We start from the raw sequence: 20,990 nt of genomic DNA, 5'->3' as shown, positions 1-20,990 counted from the left end.
GAGGTACTCCACAGGGAAGTGCAGTTTTCATTTAATTTACAGAAGTAACCCGTTTAAACAAAACCAAATAATAATAATCCATCCATCCATCCATTTTCTGTTCACCCTTTGTCCCTAATGGGGTCAGGAGGGTTGCTGGTTTCTATCTCCAGCTACGTTCTGGGCGAGAGGCGGGGTCACCCTGGACAGGTCGCCAGTCTGTCGCAGGGCAACACAGAGACATACAGGACACACAACCATTCACACACACACTCACACCTAGGGAGAATTTAGAGAGACCAATTAACCTGACAGTCATGTTTTTGGACTGTGGGAGGAAGCCGGAGAACCCGGAGAGAACCCACCATGCACAGGGAGAACATGCAAACTCCATGCAGAAAGACCCCGGGCCGGGAATCGAACCCAGGACCTTCTTGCTGCAAGGGAACAGCTCTAACAACTGCGCCACTGTGCAGCATAATAATAATAATAATAATAATAATAAATAAATAAAATACAACACAGTAACAACACAAATAAGAAATTTGAATCAGTTAAATAAGCTTTTACAAATGAGCTAAAACCAAAATTTGTCTTTTTGTCATAAAATAAATTGAAATGGTCTCAAAAGAATCAAAGCTGAAACATTGATTGTGATGGACAGCTCAAATAATAGCTGCTAAAATTGTAAAATTGAATGCATTGCCTGGCTGACAGATCAATGACAGACTATTCCAGGCAATTTTTGTTGCCGCTGTTATTTTATCTCTCAATTTATTCTCAACTGTTTGGTTGTCCCTTTTTTCCAGGGAGGCAAAAATTTCGTATTTATCATTTCCACACCTCCCAGCCCTACAAAGAGAAAACCTCTAGACTCTAGAGTCATTAACAGAATACAACAACTACTGAATGAAATTTACAACCTGAAGCCGTTAGACTGAATAAATAGAAATACCAGAGGCAGAGTATAAAGATGACACTGAGATGTACTGAGAGTGACAACCAAGGAAGGAAACAGATGAGGCATCAAAAACAGACTTATGGCATCAGTGAGGGTCAGCAGGCTGGCTGCTGTCAGATCTTTGTCATGTCATCTGTTCTTTCTCCATTATAGGTAATAGGTGGTTTTACAAGACGAAACACACAATCAGTTGACTCTGACCTCATCAAACCTCGGAAGCACATTGGTGTAATGCAGGAACGGTTCAGACTTTGGCAAGGTTTGAATTGCTCCACGGTGTTATCTGGTCCGCCGCGGTTCGGTTTGGATGAAGTGAACTCTGGTGTGTTTCTAATACCTACGTGGACGCAGAGTGGACCAGAGACCACTCAAAAAGCAGGAAGCGGACTCCAACGCAGGGCATTCTGGGTGAATACAACCAAAACAAACCCTTGTGTCTGGCGCTGGCAGTCGAAATGACTCGCGGTCTTTGTAGGATTTTTACAACAACCGCTAAAAGCTGATGCTATTGCATTTGTTTACATTTTGTGAAGGAGGGAGTTGCACTCTGTGTCTCGTTAGGAGGTTTTTGTATCTTTTCCTTCAGCGTGGTTCTTGGTGGAACTCGTTGTTGTATCAGTAGTTTTATTCCTGCGCTGCTAGCGGGTGTTTAACAAGGCATGGTGGATGCTTTTGCTGCCATCATCACTGGTTTCACTTTAGGATTCATCAGCATCTGGAGGTTGTTGTCTCAGATGACAAAACCCCCAACTAGCTGTGAGTCTGAGCTGGCGGATGGATTCTTTCTGTGGTGACTGGGTGTGTCTGTTGCCTAATGAGAAGCTCAACCGCAACGCAAATATGACGGCGCACACACTGCTGGTCGCTCCATAAAGGGTTTCCAAGGTTTTAAGAGGAATGATTTCAAAAATGACGAGAGAAATGAATGCCCCGAAATGAATTTGTTGCCTATCCAGTCATTATGTACCCATGAAAGGTTTGATATAGTGTATTTATCAGGCACACACAGTCAATGCTGCTAACATAAAATACAAGTAACTTTGCATCTGACACCTTTCAAATTTTATTTGTGTATGTGAAGTGATGAAAGGCAGAAAAGTTAAATTGGTGTAAATATTTTTGGCTTACCACTGCAAGGTGATAGGATTAGGTCCACTGAAAAGAAAACAAATACTCAGAATTTTGACTTTATCCTCATAATTTTGACTTTTTGTCAGCATCCTGACTTTTAAGTTTAAAGCCAAAATTCTGAGGAAAAAAAAGTCAGAATTCTTTCTCTTTTTCTCTCTGAGCGGTCCTAATCCTCATCCGTGCATCCATCAAAGGTCCACTCAGTCAGAATCAAAGGTCGCAGCTCGGCGTGCAGCATGCGGATGACAGACCCTCCTTCTGACGCGCTCAAACTGCTCTGAGATCAGCCTATTTGTCAGAGCGCAGCGGAGCGCGCGCAGCTCCGGACGCACCTGAGCTGTCCGCGCGGAGCAGTGCGACCACCACGACGGTCTCTCTCTCTCTCTTGCTACCTCTCTCACACACCCACTCTCGTGGAACATCTGCCACGTCGCCTCCGATGGAGAGAGGGGCCGAACCCCCCCCCGGCGGGTCGTCGCTGATGCGGACTTCCAGACGATCAATCTTTTCCTCACGCGCCTCCTGCTGAAAGCGGTACTTTTCGGGACGAACAGGAAGTCCGGGGAGCTCCGCTTGAAATCTTCGCTACGATGTCCCGCAACGTCTGCGTGGAAAACTTGAAGGCATGCTGCGTGGCGAGGGACGCGTTCGTGGGAGCAAGCCGGAGCAGATGGACTCCCGCCCCGCAGCACACCTGGTGAGTCTTGTTGGCGGAGACCCAGCCGAACAGTCGAAAGAGTTTGGAGTCATAAGCTAGTCTATATTTGAATATAGAGTTATTGTTCGCAAAATGACAAAAAGTTTCCAGAGGTGCCGCTCTCTGTAACAGCCACCTTCCTCTCTGTTGTGTCCGTCTGTCCATTTAGTGCTTTGTCAAAAATTCTTACATTGTTTCTCTTCTTTTTGTTTTGCCGTATATGTTCCACTAGAGCAGAGGTTTGCAACCTTTGGCTCTTGTTGGTCTAAAATAATAAACCGTTTTTCAAAGAATAGAAATTCTATTACAGAATAACAATAAAATATTTTTGGTCGAGTTTTCTCGTCATTAGGTTGGAAACTGCGCGTGTTTCACGAGCTTCCTGAAATATGTACATGCCATAAATAAAAGAAAAATGCTAAAGTTTTCTATTTTTGCTTTATTTTCAAACCTAAAATTGAGAAAGAAATAATATTGTGCTTCTTTAAAAAAAAAAAAAAGACAGCAAATTCTCCATTTCAAAAATTATAATCAAAAATTCTAAGTTGTCGTTTGTTCAAAAGGAAACATTTTCAGCTCTGCATGAGTTTTATTAAGCTGAACTACAGGCAGAAATGGGCAGAGTTGAGTTTTGAGTCCGTTAGGTTTTTAACTCTCCCCCCAAAAAATGGTTGAAGTATTTAATGGCTATTGGTAAGAAAACCAAAGAGGGAAGAAAAGAACTAAACTATCAATATTTGAGAACAAAAACTGCTGAATAATTTTCATTTTGTGTTTAATTCTACTTCAAAAATGATTTGAAAATACAACAAACCTCAATCAGATTCAATTCATAACACTGTATGACTTGCTGTCTATATCAATCTGAAATATAACTTCTATTAATAGATCATTTTCCAGACTTTCAAATCCAATACACAGTTTTATTCTTTGTTCTTTTATGCTTTATAGAAGGCAGTGAACTGACAAAAAAATTGAACAAGTATGAGGCCAAATGCTCAGATTAATATCCAGAATAAAACAAACAAAAAAAAGTGAAATTAAGTGAAGAAACAGCACAGACAGATATGAACAGCATAAAGACATTAAAAAGCTGAACCAATACAATCACTATGAACATAAGTCAAATACACAAAGATGAATCATGGACTTCTTGTCCATTCAGCAACTCGATGGAGAAAATAACAAATATTAAAACTGTTAGAAATGCAAATGAATCAAAGAACCTAAAGTTTGGGGAACAGATACTGGAAGTGAATTTGCAAGGAAACATTTAAATAAATACAATATATTATATCTATTGAAAATGTTGTCTTTTGGACCAGTTGCTGGGCAGAGTGTGAATGTTGCACACTGCTGCCTGCTTAGCAACTTTGTTGCTCGTTTAGTGAGTATTTGGAAGCCTTTAGTGGAAGGAGACAAGGAACAAATCTGGTTTGTTTTCCTGCATTTTTTGGAGACTCATAATGCGTCTCTGTAGTCTTGGTCTGTTTAGATTTGAGATGTTTAGCTTTACTACCTCACATTGTGAGTTCTGTAGGGTTTTAAAAAAATCTAAAGGAGGCTTCAGAAATCCTGTGAACCCAAGCGAACCCAAGCGTGAACAAAATGTACGCTTGTATTCGGATGCGGTTTTAAACGTAAAGTGCTTTCTAAAACTCTCCTCCGTAACGCTATCTATCACTCCTACATTACTGCTCAATTAAGTCCATCCTCCCCCAGTTCTGACATTAAACAGGCATTTTATTCGGTCCATTTCCTCCTCCTGCCTGGCTCCCTCTCTGCTGTCTGATTGACACGTCGGAGTGCAGGTTTAATTTTCAATTACGGATTGTCATAGAGCTCAGCAAACTTCAGAAGAGCCCTAATGACGCGAGGCGCTGAGAGAGACAGAGGGTGAAGTTAAGAAAGTCTTTTCCTCGGGGGAGTGGGCTGACTTTGTGTGGAAGCTGTTACTCTAAAAAGTTCACGATGAGTTTATGGTGGAACTGCTAAAATAGGAAGTTAGGGAAGTCGAGTGAGTTTATTTCTGAATGTTGTATTTTTCCACAGTGTCGCATTACAGAACGAAGCCGCAGCGTGACGAAAGTGGGACTGAAACGATTGATCACGGTGAATCGATTAGTGACTTAAACAGCAATTAGTTTAGTCGCATATGAATTAACTGGAGCAAACAGTCATTAAGATAGCGTTGTGCAAATAATTTACACATTTTACATGATGAAAAGCCTTCTTTTTCTGTAAATATGTTACCCAAACTCATAAAGTTGCCTTAATTTAGCTCCACCTGGTTCAAATTCTGTTAAAAGAAGAGGAAAGCTCCTATTAAGCACCTTTTGCTATTCAGTTATTAATAGTCAGCAACTCTTCCCTACCCCACACTGAGGCTCAGTTAAGCAGAAAGAGCTGAGTTCTTCACATGTTGATGTCAGAAGGATTTTTTTTTTTAACTCCAGATTCAAATGACCAAGCTCTCACTAAAGGGATGCTGTGTTACTGCATTTTAAACAATAAAATGTTTATTTTATTGTTTAAGAACGGGACTGAATAATTGATTTCCATCTTTTAATGTATTTCTAACATTATATGAAAAAATCTTAAGTTGTTAAATGAAAAGAATCCGGAGAACGGGGGAGATTTTTTTTCATCCGATCAATCGATCGATCGGGTAAGCTGCCTTTGTCCTTAAAGAAAGAAGAAATGCAGCGGTCAATTTAGAACCTGAAACTTTTAACCAGTCTGACCAGTCCTTACCGGGGACCGGTGGGTCAGAAACTCAAACATCAAACCCCTTCCCCATCTTTAGTGCTATCAGAGAGCGCTAACTGCAACACTCTTCAGTGTGGCCGTGGTTACTGAGGAAAGATGATTCCAGATTGGCTTTTAGTGTTACTGCAAACATTTCTTACACATAAAATGTGCAAAATGCTATTTAAATGCTTCATGCTGCAGGAAATAACAGGCAGGTTGAACTGTTACCGCAAAAATTATTGTTTCACTTGTTAGTAACAGAACATGCAGAGAAATATGGGGCTTTAGGTTAGGATCTACATTCTCTACTGTTTATACAGACACTTCTGTTTACAGTTAGGAATGCTAACTATGCTAATGTTTAAAGTGTCACTGCAATGATTTGTTTCTTTTTATTCAGAACATTAAAATGTAGTCTTTCAATTCTGAGCTTTTCTGTTCTGTCACACACAGTGTGACGTCGCCTCTGCTCCCACTGACCCCAAACGCAGCAAAGCTACAATCCATTTTGAATTCTTTTATTGGCGATTCTTAAAGAGAATTGGCTATAATCAATATTGGCAGAGCAGGGGATTGCAAAAATTGTAAATCTGAAATTGATAAAAACAAAAACATTCTGATTGGTGCCTCTCTAAAACGACCTGGGAAACAGGAAGGGAATGAAAAACACAAACAGGTTGGTGAGATGATCAACAGCAGGACTGAGACAGACAGCCTTGGATGCAAACACGCCTGTAGAGAAAGAGTCAGACACAGAGAGCCATAAAGTGAAGGACATATATAGTGGCATAAATGCACTGAAAAAAAAAAAAAAAAAAGCAAATGGCTCAGTTCATGCAGAGTTGTTTCCCAGGAGCCTTGGCCTGAAGGAAAATAACAAATATTACACAAATGTTGCACATTTTGTCTCAGATTAGACAAAATCTGAGACTGAGAAGTCAAAGCAGAAAGAGGGCTGGAGTTGCATCCAACGCAGGAATAATAGAGCACACAGCGCAAAATGCCTCTAAAGCTGCTCAAAACATGGAGCATCACCTTTACGCATGACTCAGCAGCATGATGCTGTTATTAAAAACCTGAGTGTGCAGGTTGTATGCAGAAACCTGCCTATGCATTATTATTATTTTACTAACCTAGTTCATTTGTGACAAAATCAGGACAGTTTTATCCTTTACTTCAGCATAAACCGGAAAACTCTGAAATCAGATCGAGTGGATTCAGTGCTGCTTGAAACTTTGCAAACCCGTTAGAGGGAACGTCAGTCATCCAATTTATGTAATCAGAATGATGGAAAAATAAATAATATCACTGTTCACACATGAAGTAGCATGAAGTGAAAAGATAAAAGCGGTTAGCAACAAACAAAATATCAAAAAATACTTACAGTGAAGCTATGTCAATCTTCCGACTAGCTGAGTGAATGAGCAAGTTGACGATTCCAGTGCAGATAAACTGACTGATTTCCTCCCTGGTGCGTTTCTGTCACTAAACCTCAATGGCATTGGAGACACAAAATATTATAGTCGATGCGCAAAAAACATTGTTCTATCATTATTTCTGATTTTGGTATAGATTTGAGTAAATGTTACTTGAGGAGAGCCGTGTGAGAGAGAGAGAGGAATCACTTTAGCTTAATTTTTCATAAATGACCAAAACGCCGCCAGCGTCTGCAAACGAGAATGAACAAACTAATCCAGGTTACAAATATAACTGTAAAATAACTGCATTTCAACTTGGAAAGACTAACACAGAGAGAAAGTAGTTGTTATTTGAATTTGACAAATAAAACTCTGGTGCTCGAACCCCGTCAGATAGAAGGAGGCGTACGATGAGGTGATAGACGGATCTTGTTATTTTCATTCTAAGCAACTTTTTTTTTTACAGTAATATATAAAAAACAAACAAACAACTGTATAAAAGTGAACTTTCTAATTAAATTGCTTTGTTGAACATGGTTCTGCTGTCGGCCAGCTTGGATGAAATGACTTGGCTTGAGGTTCAGAAAACACAGAGATCTGCTGTGAATCCATAATAAGAGGTTATCTTCCAATCTGGATACTTGAAATACTGGCAATGTTGCCATCCGAGTTTAAAGTCTGGTAGATTGCGGTTCAGCCAACATGTCTCCAGTCTCGCAATTAAGAATCCATCCTGAGACACTCACTTGCTGGATTGGAAATGTTCCTAACAGTGTCTTACCGTTACAGTTGATCAGGCTGATGTTGCGTTGTATCCTGGGTGATACCAGGCACGGCTTTCTTCCTTCTTTTCTCAACTTTGTGCTCCTTTCTGATGGCAGCAGATGACAGCTCCCCTCCTCCTCTGTCGGCTATTTTTTGCTTTTGTTGGAGGAAGCAGAAGAAAAAGCAGGTAAACAACACGGGAGAGTCATTGTGCTTGTTCCAGCAACATGAGGAGGAAACATTGGCAAATAGCCAGAGGCACCCAGTGGGCCGGATTGTTCAGCAGGCACGGTTCTGCTGTCACACACTTTATTTTTGGTGTAAGATAGAAGTCAAAGTCGAAGTGAGGTCATGAGTCGGATTGAGTGTAAAGTCGTTTAATCTCGATTCCAAGTCATGTGACTCGAGTCCACACTTCTCTAGTCTGTTTGCCTAGAAAGTCCGGTTGGTTTGGGGAGGTGTGAATACATAATCAAACTTTGATGCGGACCAAAAAAGTGAACTCTGGTACGCTTAAAAACAAAGCTCTTGGTACTGTTGAAGTGAACTCTTGTGTGGTGTGAATGCATATGTGGATGCTCTGCAACCAAGACAAATGTGAGTCTAGTGCTAGTAGTAGAAATTCAAAAAAGACAAAAGAGAAATCCTATGATCTGACGCTGCACCCATTTTTGCTTACATTCCTTTGCTTTCATGTCTTCTTCAGAGGTTTTTGTGTCGTTTTCTTCAGTGGTTCTTGGCGCAGCGCCCCCACAGGCGAGGAGGTAAACAACTTTGTCAAAGGTTTTGGTTTGTTTGACACAGAGCAGTGGGAAAGTGAGCGGCATCAGCTGAAAATATAATGGATGTTGCAATTTTGGTCCCCAATCCAGCCGAGTCTACTGGACAATCAGGTGTGAAGACACCGAAAGAGAAGAGAAACTGCACATCAGCCTTGGAGCTCGTCCTGTGAAACGTCCCTGGTCTTACAGCTCCTTTGTGAAAGTAGCCACACATATTACTGAAACTCCTCATCCTCTCCAGGCTCTTTGTTCCTGCAGAAAGCCGTCCCGCTTGGACACATGGCTGGACGGGTCTGCACTCTGTTCAAAGGCTCCACTCTGCACAGAGGTGCTGCCGCTTTGTTGGGCTTTCAGAGTCCATTAACAACCAGCTTTGGGTTAAAGACCGTCAACCCATTCGGCACATTTATAATTCATACGAGAGAAGCCGGCTGCTTTTCCATTTCCAGCTACGAACATCGGACGTCGAATCAATAATCGAGCTACTTTCTGAACATAACCATCAGTGTGACTCATTATGTCGTTTCCCAATGTGGATAAACCGTACATATTAAGCATCATTATGCTGTATTATACTCTGTTAATTCATACTATGACATTTTCAATCTGTCTAGATTACGAGACACATTTGTATTGTCTCATTTCCTGCCATGGTTTTGAAGGCAAAGGACTTAAATGCCCTAGTATATGTGGAGTGGAGTGTGAATAAAAAGAAACAGTCTGAAGAGACCAGTCAGAAAGGTAATAGTTCAGTGTCATTTAAGCTCTCGTTGTGAGTCCTTCAGGCCTCTTGCAGAGATGAAGATGGAGTGGATGTGGGAGGGCATCAGTGGTTTGCAGATTGCTGATTTATGCAAAGAGTCATGCAAATTTGGTTTGCATGAGCAACTGGTGGCAAAAGAACAATTGAAAGTGTCCCCTGAGCTGCAGGTACAGGGTCATGTTTAATAAAGTAGAGAAAAAGAAAAAGAGGGAAACTTTGGGTTTTATATTCTATCTGACTCTGTCGTCACGTTGGTCCACATAAACCAAACAAAAAAACAAAGAGTAGCTATGTAACTTATAGGCAACTTGTGCAAATTTCTATAATCAGAAGCAGCTTGCATGTTAAAAAGACACATCTAGCATTTTTTGACATTAAAAAAATTACATTAAATGTAAAACTTTGACTAGGTAATTATGTGTTATTGGAAGACATTCTAAACAATACCTAGACACTGGTGACTGGTTAATGGTGAAGAAAAATACAAGACAATTATAAATGGAACTGGATCATATTTGTCAGACAGATACAAACAAATTTTAAAACTTCTAAACACACTAAATAAATGGAAAAATAAATAAAGGGAAAACTTATGACAATAATATTTAGTACATCATGGGAAATACCTTATTTTAAGATAAATCACAGTCACACCAGATGGCTTTTGTTAAGACCACACCCACACATTTTCATGAAAAACTTCTGAAAACGTCTCATTTTAAATTTAAATTATGATTTTTGTTTGCACAACATTTCAAATGTTTTAATAATTGCAATAGATGTACATATTTTTTTAATTTTAAATTTAGCCTGGTTGAAATCCTTACATGTCAATGACCCTTTTCCCATGTTATAAGTGAAATAATCGACCAATAGAAGTAGGATTTTTTTAATCCACATTAAGGAATTATTTACTCCAAAAATAAACCTGTTCAAAAAATGAATACTCTATTATTGTTGTTTGTCCTCTTTGCTTATCAAGTTGGTTATTTTGTAGATCGATTCCTGTCTGCATTGTTTGTTTTGAATGCACTAAGTGGTGAATGATGAAAAAAAAGGCCACTAAATACACAAAGACAAATAAAACAAATAAAAAATCATTACTCATTTTTCACAACAAAACTTTCTCTTGTTTCCAGTAACAAGTTTCTTGGGTGATAAATGTAAACAATAAATGTAAACCTGTCATTCATTTTGGATGTAACTGAAGATAAAACCTAATCTTTCTATAAACACTCCAAGTCATTTGAAAACACAGATATTCCCTTCCTCACTAGCCCTCCATGACTCTTCATTTCTCTGTTGTGGGTTCGATTCAGTTTATTCCCACCCCAGTGCTGCGCGTCATCCTCAATAAGCCGCTCCTGTCAGAAGCACTTTGCAGACTTGCTGTAAAGGTGGCGCTCTCTGACCTTCTGCCCCGGAGCAAAACTAGCCGTTTCCAAACGATGGGCCTCATGACAGAGGAGCAAACTCTGAGGACGGCTCTGGGTCCGGAGGAGGAGGTTTCTGCTGTCTTCATTTGTTGTGATGATGAGTGGAGCCTCGTTAAATCCGTCCGCCCAACCCTCCGCTGCCTCAGGCTAACACCCAGTCCTTCAGCCTTTTCGCTGATCTAATCTAGATTCTGGTACGACTTGTAAAGATTACACACACACACACACAAAAAGTGTGCTGGCGTCCTCCAAAATGTTTAATTAGATTCTAAAGGATTCTTTTTGAGGAGGTAAGATGTGCAGCATGTAATCAGCGATAGATGCCAACAGTGAGATTCAGTGAAACAATTCATTCTGTTACTCATGAACAAAATAGCCCTGGCTCTGCTTTTAAATATACATGAGATATATGTTAGGGAAAATCATTTTTAAAAAGAGGCTTGCTCTGGTTTGTGTTACTGTGATTTTGTGCCATTAATTCTTTTACTTCTTACTTCTTTTTTTTTTGATATCTTTTAAAGCATTAAAACACAAAGTAAAGTTTCTTTTAAGCCAAGTTTCTGAAAGTGACACACACATGATTTTGCTACTAAAGGGCAATATGTGTGTGGAAAACACGTCAACACTTCTCAATTAAAGCACTGCAAAATAGACTTTCAAAATAGAATCTGCCTTTCTTACAAATGTTTTGGAAGATCAAAAGTAATTTTCCACTCAAAAAGACAACTCATTTTGTGTGTCCATGAAAAAAAAATACTCCTGCCACTCTCTTTAAATGTATATTGGGGGGAAAATCATTTTGAAGAGCCGGTTTGTGATTTTATGTTATTTCTTCTATTTCTTACTTTTTTTCCCGCCAAGTTCCTTTTGTGGCTAAAACTCTTTTTACGATTTGAAACAAAATTTCCATCCTTTTTTTTTTTCCAGGTATCAGATAAGGATATGGCTCCCAGATCAACGTGTCATTATAAACTTACATTGTTTATACCTTGTGAAATGCCTACGTCATTTCAGAAAAACCGCATCTACACAAGTTATTGCTAATCACAGAAAAAAGTTGGCATCAAATCATAAGATTGTGCGTCGGAGTAATTCTAAAAAAAAAAATGCATAAACCCCTGCTGCACAAGATTAAACGTTGAGCATCCAGTGTTCAAGCGTTGTTTGTGAAATGCGGCAGCGGAGGCTCTTTTGTTTTCACATTCGCCTCGGTGTGCGGCGGCGAGGTCGGAGTGATGAAGTGCATTTCCTGCGGTATGTTCAACAGAACAGGCCGTCGATGCGGTAAAATGGAAAAGCAACAGATTTAATTAAAGCTGAGTGAGTTCAAAGCGCAGCATGGCGTCCGCATGCTGCGCTTTGAGGCGTTGTTGCAATTTAAGCGCAGGAAGCATGCTTTTTGGATGTAAAAAGAAAAGCCATCGTGCCTCGGCGTCTTCTTAAAACAAAACTTTGCTCTTCTTTTTTTTCCTGTCGAGAAAGAATCGTAGTCCGATTATTCACTTTCCTGTCACAGCATGGGGGGGGAGTCAGACATTCAGAGTCTGAAATATACATGTCAGCTGATGAGTCAGACTATGTCTTACATAAGTTCAGATCAAATGGCTTTTCAAAATAGCACAAGTTGGTCCAACTTTTCTTAAAAAAAAAGCTTTTTAAGGTCTTGCATCAAGAAACAATAAGAGGCAATGTGTCATTGTTGAATGAACACAAATCAGGCACAAAAAAAAGAGTAAAATAACTAAGTACAAGCTATAAATCAGAAGCTTATGGAATAGCTGCAACAATAAAAGCACAAATCATCACTCTACCATCGTATGATTGTGTTCGGCGATTAGTGATGGATGATTGCACTGACATTATGGGTTTTAATTTGCTGTGGATTGTGGGTAAACATGTCTGCTTTCAGCTCATCAACCATCAGTTAAAGTGCTAACTGGATGGTTTTTTTTTACAGCAAGTTATGACAGGAATATTCAGTCTGACCTTGGCTCTCATGTCTGTTCACTTCACTCCTCTGATGAAGAAGAACCATGGAGCTTTTCAATATCATTAATATTATCAATATTGAAAGTTGTGTTGAATTTGCTTGGATTTCCATTCCTGTGAAAGCTGGCAGTGTTTTTCTGATAACCATTTATGCGTTGATAGACGACAACAATGTGTTTGTTTATGTACATTTGAAGTCAGATTGGAATAATTTGAGAACTTGATACAAAGAACAAATCATTTTTATTACCTCCTCATATGTAAATTCAATTAGAAAAAAGGCTGTGTTTGGTTCGTACCAATGGTGTATTTTAAAACTTTAAATATTAGAATGGTAAATTTCCAATCCTTTGTTAGTTAACATTTTAATTTTTAAGTCTATAAATCGTCTTTCAGTCTGGTTGTAAAGTTCTTGGTCACATAAAAAACCCCTAGAAAGAATGATATGGTTTTAGCTTCATATTCTGTCATTCTTAGTGATTTTTGACCTCTTTTTATACTGTAGACCACAATATTCTGATTGCCCATCAGTGTGGATATTCTAAGCTCGTCAACAGGGCAATTCAGACCTTAACGCTTTAAGAGAAGCTTTAACCCTCTCATGGTCTTAGCACGATGCTCAGGAGAAGTGCGTCAGACGTCACGGTCGGACATTGGGGAAGCGATGTGGCTGTCCCATCAGACCATCAAACTGCAAACACACACACACACACACACACACACACACACACACACACACACACACAAAACCCCCGTAAAAGTGCACGCTGGGTCAGTGCGACCCCGTTGGTTAAGACCTTGAGAGGGTTATCGCTTTGTTGCTTTCCTTACTTCTGTATCCTTTTTTGCCCTTATCTCTGGTGGAGTTCCCCAGGGTTCCGTTCTTGGACCGGTTGTGCTTTTTATTTAAATATTTAGTCTTGGTTTTGGGTTTAAAGATTAGCAATAGCAAACATTTTAAGGGGATTGCATAAACATATTTTTTAGATGAGTTTGTTTAAAGAAAACTAGTTACATTGTTTTGTTTTATTATTATTATTCTACAGATGCTGTCTTTGTTGCTGAATGGGTGACGAGCTTCCACTCGCTTCATACACTCAACGCATTGTGCAGGACAGGTTCCCCCAGCCGGGTCGCAGTGATGTACCAGGAGGTGGCCTTCTTGGCAGGCAACACTGACCACCAGTTCACCCCTTTCCGCTTCAACCGCGTGGAAAATCCACAGGAAGTCACATCCAAGAAGGGCTTGTTCTACAAGAGAGCCCAGGTTCTGCTCCAGCCTCAGCCGAACCAGCAGGACGGAGACGAGGCGGGCCTGGCCGACCGGGCTGCCATTATCAACGTCGGGGGGATCAAGTATCGCATCCCCTGGTCCACGCTGGATGAGTTCCCGCTGACCCGACTGGGCAAGCTGCGCAGCTGCAGCAACGAGGCCGAGATCATGGACGTGTGCGACGACTACGACGTCAGCCGCAACGAGTACTTTTTCGACCGGAACCCATCTGCCTTCCGCATCATAGTGACCTTCCTGGCGGCGGGGAAGCTGAGGCTGCTGAGGGAGATGTGCGCCCTTTCCTTCCAGGAGGAGCTGCTCTACTGGGGCCTGGAGGATAACAACCTGGAGTGGTGCTGCCTCCGCAAGCTGCGCCTCAGGCAGGAGGAGTACAAGGAGCTGCAGAGGCTGGAGGAGGAGGAGGCCGAGCTCACCTCCCCGCAGTCCTGCGAGGAGAGCCAGCAGCCTCCGGGCGGGCCGGAGGAGACCCTCTCGGGGGGCTGCATGCGGAGGCTCAGGGACATGGTGGAGAACCCGCACTCAGGCCTTCCCGGCAAGATCTTCGCTTGCCTGTCTGTGCTGTTTGTAGCCATCACCGCGGTGACGCTGTGCGTCAGCACCATGCCGGACCTCAGAGAGGAGGAGGAGAGGGTGAGTTCACTTCCACACCGATTTTTTTCCCCACAGATTCTAGTTCTAAATTAATTTAGCACCTGTGAGACACAACAAGAAAAGAACTGGTTCCGTATAGATTCATTCAGACTTAGATCGATGGCGTTAAACACAGAGCAAGTCCTGGAAGAAATATGTTAGAGGCTGCAAACGATTAGAGACTAGGGCAGAGGTTCAGCCATAAACCTATAGAACCACCATTTAAGAGGTGACCCAGCAAAAGTTCAGACCTGAATCCAACTGAGAACCTGTTGAAAGTGGATGTTCAGAGATGCTACCTGTCTCTGGCAGGATAGGTGCAAATGTCTTTCAGTGCATTCACACTAACCCTGTTTAGTCTGCTTTCATCAAACTCTTGTTGATTTGCCCTGACAGTCTGGTTCATTTGAAGGAGTGTGAACATGCAATTTAACTCTGATGCAGAACAAAAACGTGAACTCTGGTCCTCCTACAAACATACACTTGGTCTCAGTTTGGTTAAAGCAAACTCCGATGCAGTTTGATTGAATATGTGAACGCAAAGTCTATCTGCAGGAAACCAGATTATAGAGTAGGGCATTGTGGGTAAATCCGACCTAACCAAAGGCTTGTCTAATTCTAACAGGAGAAATGGCTCGTATTCTTTTACCAAAGACAAAAGAGGAAATCCTACAACCTCTAAAATCTGATTCTACTCCATTTTAGTTAACATTTTCCTGAAGAAACATCTGGAGCGTTTTCTTCTGATGTTTCTGTTGTTTCCTGCAGTGATTTGTGGCGCCACCACAGGTGAGGAGGGGAACAGGTTTTTTAAAGTGTTTGCTTCGTTTGACACAGTTCAGTGTGAAAGTGAATCGCAGCAGCTGAGACATAAAAAAAGATTTGCTTCTGAAATTACAACAAAAGTTGACTCATACAGATACAACTCATACTTTTCATATTTTCAGAACTGTTTTGAAAACCATTTCTCTTCATTTCACTTCACCAACGTTCTCTGTTTTGTGTTGGCGTATCACACCAAATCCAATTTGAATACTTCTAAGACTGTGGTCGTGGTGTAACAAGATAAGCAAAACTTCAAAGTATAAGTACTTTTATGAGGCGCTCTATGTTACTGAAGTTTTCCTCAGAAGATTTAAGCTTCTTTTATGCTTCCCATGCATACAGTTATTTAAAATAACCTTCTTCTTCCCTGAGCCCCTGGCGTTTCACCACAACCTGAGATTTCTCAAATAGAAATTAGATTGATTTTCTAATTTCAGTGAAGTATGAAAGCAGACAGTAATCCCATTTTGTGGAGACTCCTATTATTTTTTGTGCACGAAAAACAGCATTGCGTCTTATAAATGGCCTCACTTGTGTATTTGAAGAGTTAAATACAAAACAGACTTTCAGAGGGGACAGGGAATCCGTTCTCAGACCTCCTTCTGTTTTTCGTTGTTTTCTCATCGCCTTTGGGCGGTGTGTGCAGTGGAGCATCTACAGTGGGCATTCACAATATGTTGATGCAGCGGCCCACATACAGAGACTTTCCGGGCTTTATTGTAAATCACTGTGAAGTAAACCAAGGCGACGGCTCAGGAACAACTCACCCTTCACTTGCATGCCAGATTATTGTGCCACACTTCCTCCTGTTTCTGCAGACTGTCTTCTGCAGCGAACACAAATTCCAACTTTCTTTGTTTTTGCTTCTTCCTCCATACATGAGATTGAGGACAGCAAACAGCAGCTATGTTTTCCCCGCAGCTTTAAACGGCAGGTGCAATTGGTTTTGTACGCTGTCTTTGCAAAAAAAGCCTCAGATACGTTTCACATGCCGTACATTTTACTTGACCTGCTTTCATAAATGAAAATAATAAAAGCTGGGATGAAATAAAGAGTGAGCTCATTATAATTATGTAACTGTGTGATTATAAAAATTATAACCATGTAAAAGCTTGTTTATGCAAATCCTCCCAAAAGCACTAAAAATGAAGCTATGAGTAAATACTTCTTAATTAATTGCTTTGGGACTTCCACACTAATGCCCACATCAAGCTATCAATCGATCATGATTGACATCAGTCATGTAAAAAAATGCCTTGGATGAACAATAAGCCACCGTCGTTATGTTGTGAACTTTAACCTTTATCATAAATAACCTAATCTCCAGGGATGCCAGAGGATCCAAATCTATATATTGCCCATATTTACCTGTTGCTGTGCCAGTTCACTACTTCTAAATTCAGTCCATCCATCTTCAGTGGAAATAATTTATGTTCATGGTTCACTACCCAAACGTTCAAGATGAAGTTCTGAGCTCCGACATCTCATTAATTCATCAACTTATGGGTCATGATGTCACTCATCAATTAGCATGTCAAGGATGTCATTGCGCTGTATCATCTTTAATTCTCTTCTTTTCTCTTTGCTCACATAAACTGCATGTCATACGGCCATAGAGCCCTAAAAAAAGCTGCTTTCATTGCAGGCACTTGGAGACACAGTTTGCTCTTACACTAAAAAGCAGTTTATGAAGGTTATGTTTGTAATCAGGATCACTTTGACAGCACAATGAGGTTAATGTTCCTCTTAATAACCCTTGAAGGGATTATTAAGACACCAGCAGGGTTTCCCTCAGCACATTATTAGCCTGGCAGGCTGCCAGGCCAGGGATAAAGAGTATGAGGTCTGGTGTTTTTTGTTATTGTTGGTTACCGAAAATCCATAACCTCTGTCTGTCTCTACCTAACGCCGTCATCAAATAAAGGGACGATAAAAGATAAAGCTAGAGAACGTTGTAAAAGCAACTTTCTGTGTATGCCGTTATGTACACAGAAGGTTGGCGTTCAATGGGACTGATCTGAGCGCATATATCCTGCACAAAGAAGAATATCTGGCGTGTCCTTTTCCATCTCACACACGATCGCTCGCTGTGCGTTCAGGCAAACTTTTCATTCTGTGTTTGCCAGACTTGGTCAGTGAGCCACACCAAAACCAATCACAGACAGCTCTTCTTCATCCAATCACACAACTAGACAACCGATCATAACCAGCAAATCAAAATGTTGCGCTAAGCGGCAGACATTGCTAAATAAAACAGTGAAACACAAGAAAACTTAAAAATAAAGGGATTTTTTTTTTACCTTAAGAATATAGAAACGTATAGTACTTGCAAATTAGCTTTTTCTTAAGCAACACAAAACAACAATTCAAGAACAGCTTTATTTATTAAGCATTCAAGCATTCATATTCACATCCTCTACTTCTGGATCTATTGTTCTGAACTCTGGCTCTAACTGGCAACTTGTTTTTGTACTGAGCCAGTTTTCTGAATTAGCTTTCTAATGAACCATTCAACCTTACATAGTATATTGCAATGTATTTGTGTAGTATGCCAAAGAACCACAGCCCATCTCTTCATTTCTTATTCATTTTACGACAAAGGTTTCAACAATTCAAATTGCAGAAAGGTCTACTTTCAGAGTGATCCCATAATCTGTTGGTTCTTCTGTGACATCTAAAAGGTAATTAGGAAAATCTTGTCCTCAGCTGGTATTAATCAAAGGTTGGATTCTGCCGGGCTCAGGTTTCGTGACGCTCACACTGACCAGACTCTGCTCTTTAATTAGGCCTGAAAGTCAAAGCAGAGCCACATCCACTTGTTGCCGAGTTTGATTTTCATCTCGCAGAATGAGAAGCATTGCAGCCTCAGGTTTTTGTTCCAACTAACTAGTCGTGTTGCGATTTCCCATGACAAGAAGAACAGCAAAAAGGCACATTAAAGCTTGGAATGTCTCATTCCTGAGACTTTTCATGTTCGGCCCACAAGGCTTCAGAAAGCCTCGGAGATCTGGCTGCAGGGTGTGCATGTATCACACTAATTCATCTTTTGATTGGCATCAGTGGAGTATAATGACAGCAGAGCCCTGCAGTTCCTCCCTCTGTCAAAGCTACGGTTTTCATCAGTGAGCTTGAAGAGTGTTAGCTTCAAAAAAGAGAAATCAATGAAGTCGGGGGAGGAAATAAAAATACAGACAGTGATGAAGATGTTTTCTGTCCTCCCTACAACTAAACGTTACCTCTCCCAATGTGGCAGCAACGACCCATCCAAAGATAGCAATATTTCATTTGGAAAATCCACGTTTCAAATGCAAAGACGGCTAGTCTTATTTCACTGAAGTGCCAATTAGCCTCCCAGAGGTCGGTGAGAGCTGCAGATCTTCCTCTGTGTGAATTATGACAGCAGGTCATTAGGACTGAAAACCAGAGGTGGGAATCAAACCAAAAACGAAAGTGTTAGCAGAATAATGAGGTGGCCATCTTTTCACGTATTTGTAGCCGTTAAAGACACTAGAAAATATTGAAATCACAACCTTTCGAGTTATTAATCGAGTTTTGCCACGTCTGTTTTAACATCCTTAAGGCTTTCTGTTCCATTCCTCCTAATAAAGGCTGCGATGTTTTATTTTAAGGCTTTTGATGAATTTTTAATATTACTTTCTTAGACTAAAAACCAAATTAGCAACTACTTTTTTTAGAAAATAAAGAATAATAGCTACATAGATAAGCACTGAAAAAAAGAAAGTCATAAAGTGATAGTACACTTACACTCACCAACATCTAGTCATTCTTGTTCTTTGTCCTTCTGCCAGCTGCTTCCCGTTTATGTTTGCTGTGTTTTTATGTAAAACCGTTTCCTTCTGCTCTTCACTTTGCAAGGGCTGTAAATCCAACAGCATATACTTGTCAATTAAATCAACTTCCTTTCATTTTCACCAAAAATATTCAGGTTGTTGTTCGAACACTGTGGCGCTTTAGAGCAGTGGCAAATTATAGCATCAACATGGAAGAGTGGCTGGGAAATAGTCCAGTAGACTCGGTTCGAGTGGGGATCCAAATTCTAACATTTGTTACATTTTCATCCGGTGCGGTTTGCTTTCACACTGCTCTGTGTCAAACGAAGCGAACCCTTTGAATGACCTGGTTACCCTTTGTTTGAGGTGGATCGGGAACCGTTAAAGGAAACGACACGAAGACACTGAGCTTCTCTTTTGTCTTTGTTAAAAGACGACGAGCCATTTCTCCCGCTAGCGCTAGACCCGTGTGTTTGTTTTGGTTGTATTTACCCAGAATGCCCTGCGCTGTAATCCACTTCCTGCTTTAGGAGCGGCCTCCAGTCCTCTCGGCGTTTGCATATCCAGAGTTCACGTCAATAAAACCCAATTTTACGTTTTTTTGATGTTTTTAGATTTTACGTTTGCTTTTTTGGTTCGGATCACAGTTTGGTTGTGCATTCACACCTCCCCAAACGAACTGGACTTTCTATACAAATGAACTGGATTAAAGTGGACTAAACAGGGCTGGTTTGAATGCTCCCATAGATATTATAGTCACTTAATTAGACTCAAGATGTATGTATCGAGAAAGCAATCCTACTTAACAATAGTGAAGGCAGCAGAAGAGGAGTTGAATGGAAGCATGTATTACGCGCATGAAAACAAACTTGTTCAAACTTATTTCCATGTGATTGTCCTGGCGGTGCTTCCAGCTTCTGTTTTGTTCTCTCCTGGCACCCCGTCCTCCCCCGTGGACTCCCAGGTCAGAGACCCTCTCCTCAGTTCCTGACATGTGGAAGACATGCTCAGGGTTAGAGATGAGCTCATGACTTCATGAAACGTTGGGGAGAATGACTATGTAGCCTTGGTGCCTGACTCAAACTTCTACCGTCTTGGCTTTAAAAATATGGATGAATTATCTACACCAGAGTTGTAGAACAAATTAAAACTGAATTAATGGTTGGATTACCCAATGTTGTGATCAACCTCGCAGGTCTGGTAATTACACTTTAATTTGATTCAGGGTTATTGAACCAGGCAAGCATTGAAAACCTTCAGAACCCGCTGCTACGTTGTGGCAGTGATAAGTAACAACAGTGATTTGAATTGAGCTGATGTCCAATGACCTTTGTTGGGCTACACACATCTGATGGTGACCACGATATTAAATAAATGACCTATAACACAGAAATGAGGACATCAAACAGACCTTTGTTGTTTGTAAAAGTTTCAAACCGACCTGTGTGTCCGTCATTATTCAGTGTGTTTGTTCCCACTTCATTTTTATTCACAGCAACAGTAAAGGAAGTATTCACTCACTAAGTATTTTTCAACGAGTTCTAATGACTCGGTCCGTTGTTTTTTGCTAAGCATGTTTCATCTGCTAATGTAATCTGTGACACAGACTCCTTGTGTTTGTTAGCTTCAAAAGTCACACATTTACTTCTTCCCCACTCCTTCTACCACCAAAATGTGTTTAGGTCAACATTTTCTTTTTATATGTGGAAGCTGTGAGCATGAACACAATCGTCTCACTAAGAGACGTTTTTGCTGCAGTGCATTTCCCAGCTCCTTAA

General features: G+C 40.7%; 2 protein-coding genes across 4 annotated transcripts in view; both read left to right on the top strand.

Annotated features, from left to right (window-relative positions):
- The window catches only part of LOC122843333, a 705,002-nt gene that overhangs the window by 129,897 nt on the left and 554,115 nt on the right, over positions 1-20,990 (top strand). The window lies entirely within an intron of this gene.
- Positions 1-20,990, top strand: part of kcng2 (potassium voltage-gated channel, subfamily G, member 2) — a 58,336-nt gene that overhangs the window by 15,029 nt on the left and 22,317 nt on the right. The window contains exons 1-2 of one of the 3 annotated variants that reach the window (XM_044137996.1): positions 2,475-2,768; positions 13,719-14,596. In XM_044137996.1, the coding sequence (XP_043993931.1) occupies positions 13,814-14,596 (783 nt within the window). In that variant the 5' untranslated portion in view covers positions 2,475-2,768; positions 13,719-13,813. Of the gene's footprint in view, positions 1-2,474; positions 2,769-11,860; positions 11,938-13,718; positions 14,597-20,990 lie in introns of those variants that run through there. The other 2 variants (XM_044137995.1, XM_044137997.1) reach the window with 2 other exon arrangements.

Source organism: Gambusia affinis, linkage group LG14 (assembly GCF_019740435.1).
Source record: "Gambusia affinis linkage group LG14, SWU_Gaff_1.0, whole genome shotgun sequence".
NCBI classification, from domain to species: Eukaryota; Metazoa; Chordata; class Actinopteri; order Cyprinodontiformes; family Poeciliidae; genus Gambusia; species Gambusia affinis.
This window is presented reverse-complemented; position numbering and strand designations above follow the sequence as displayed.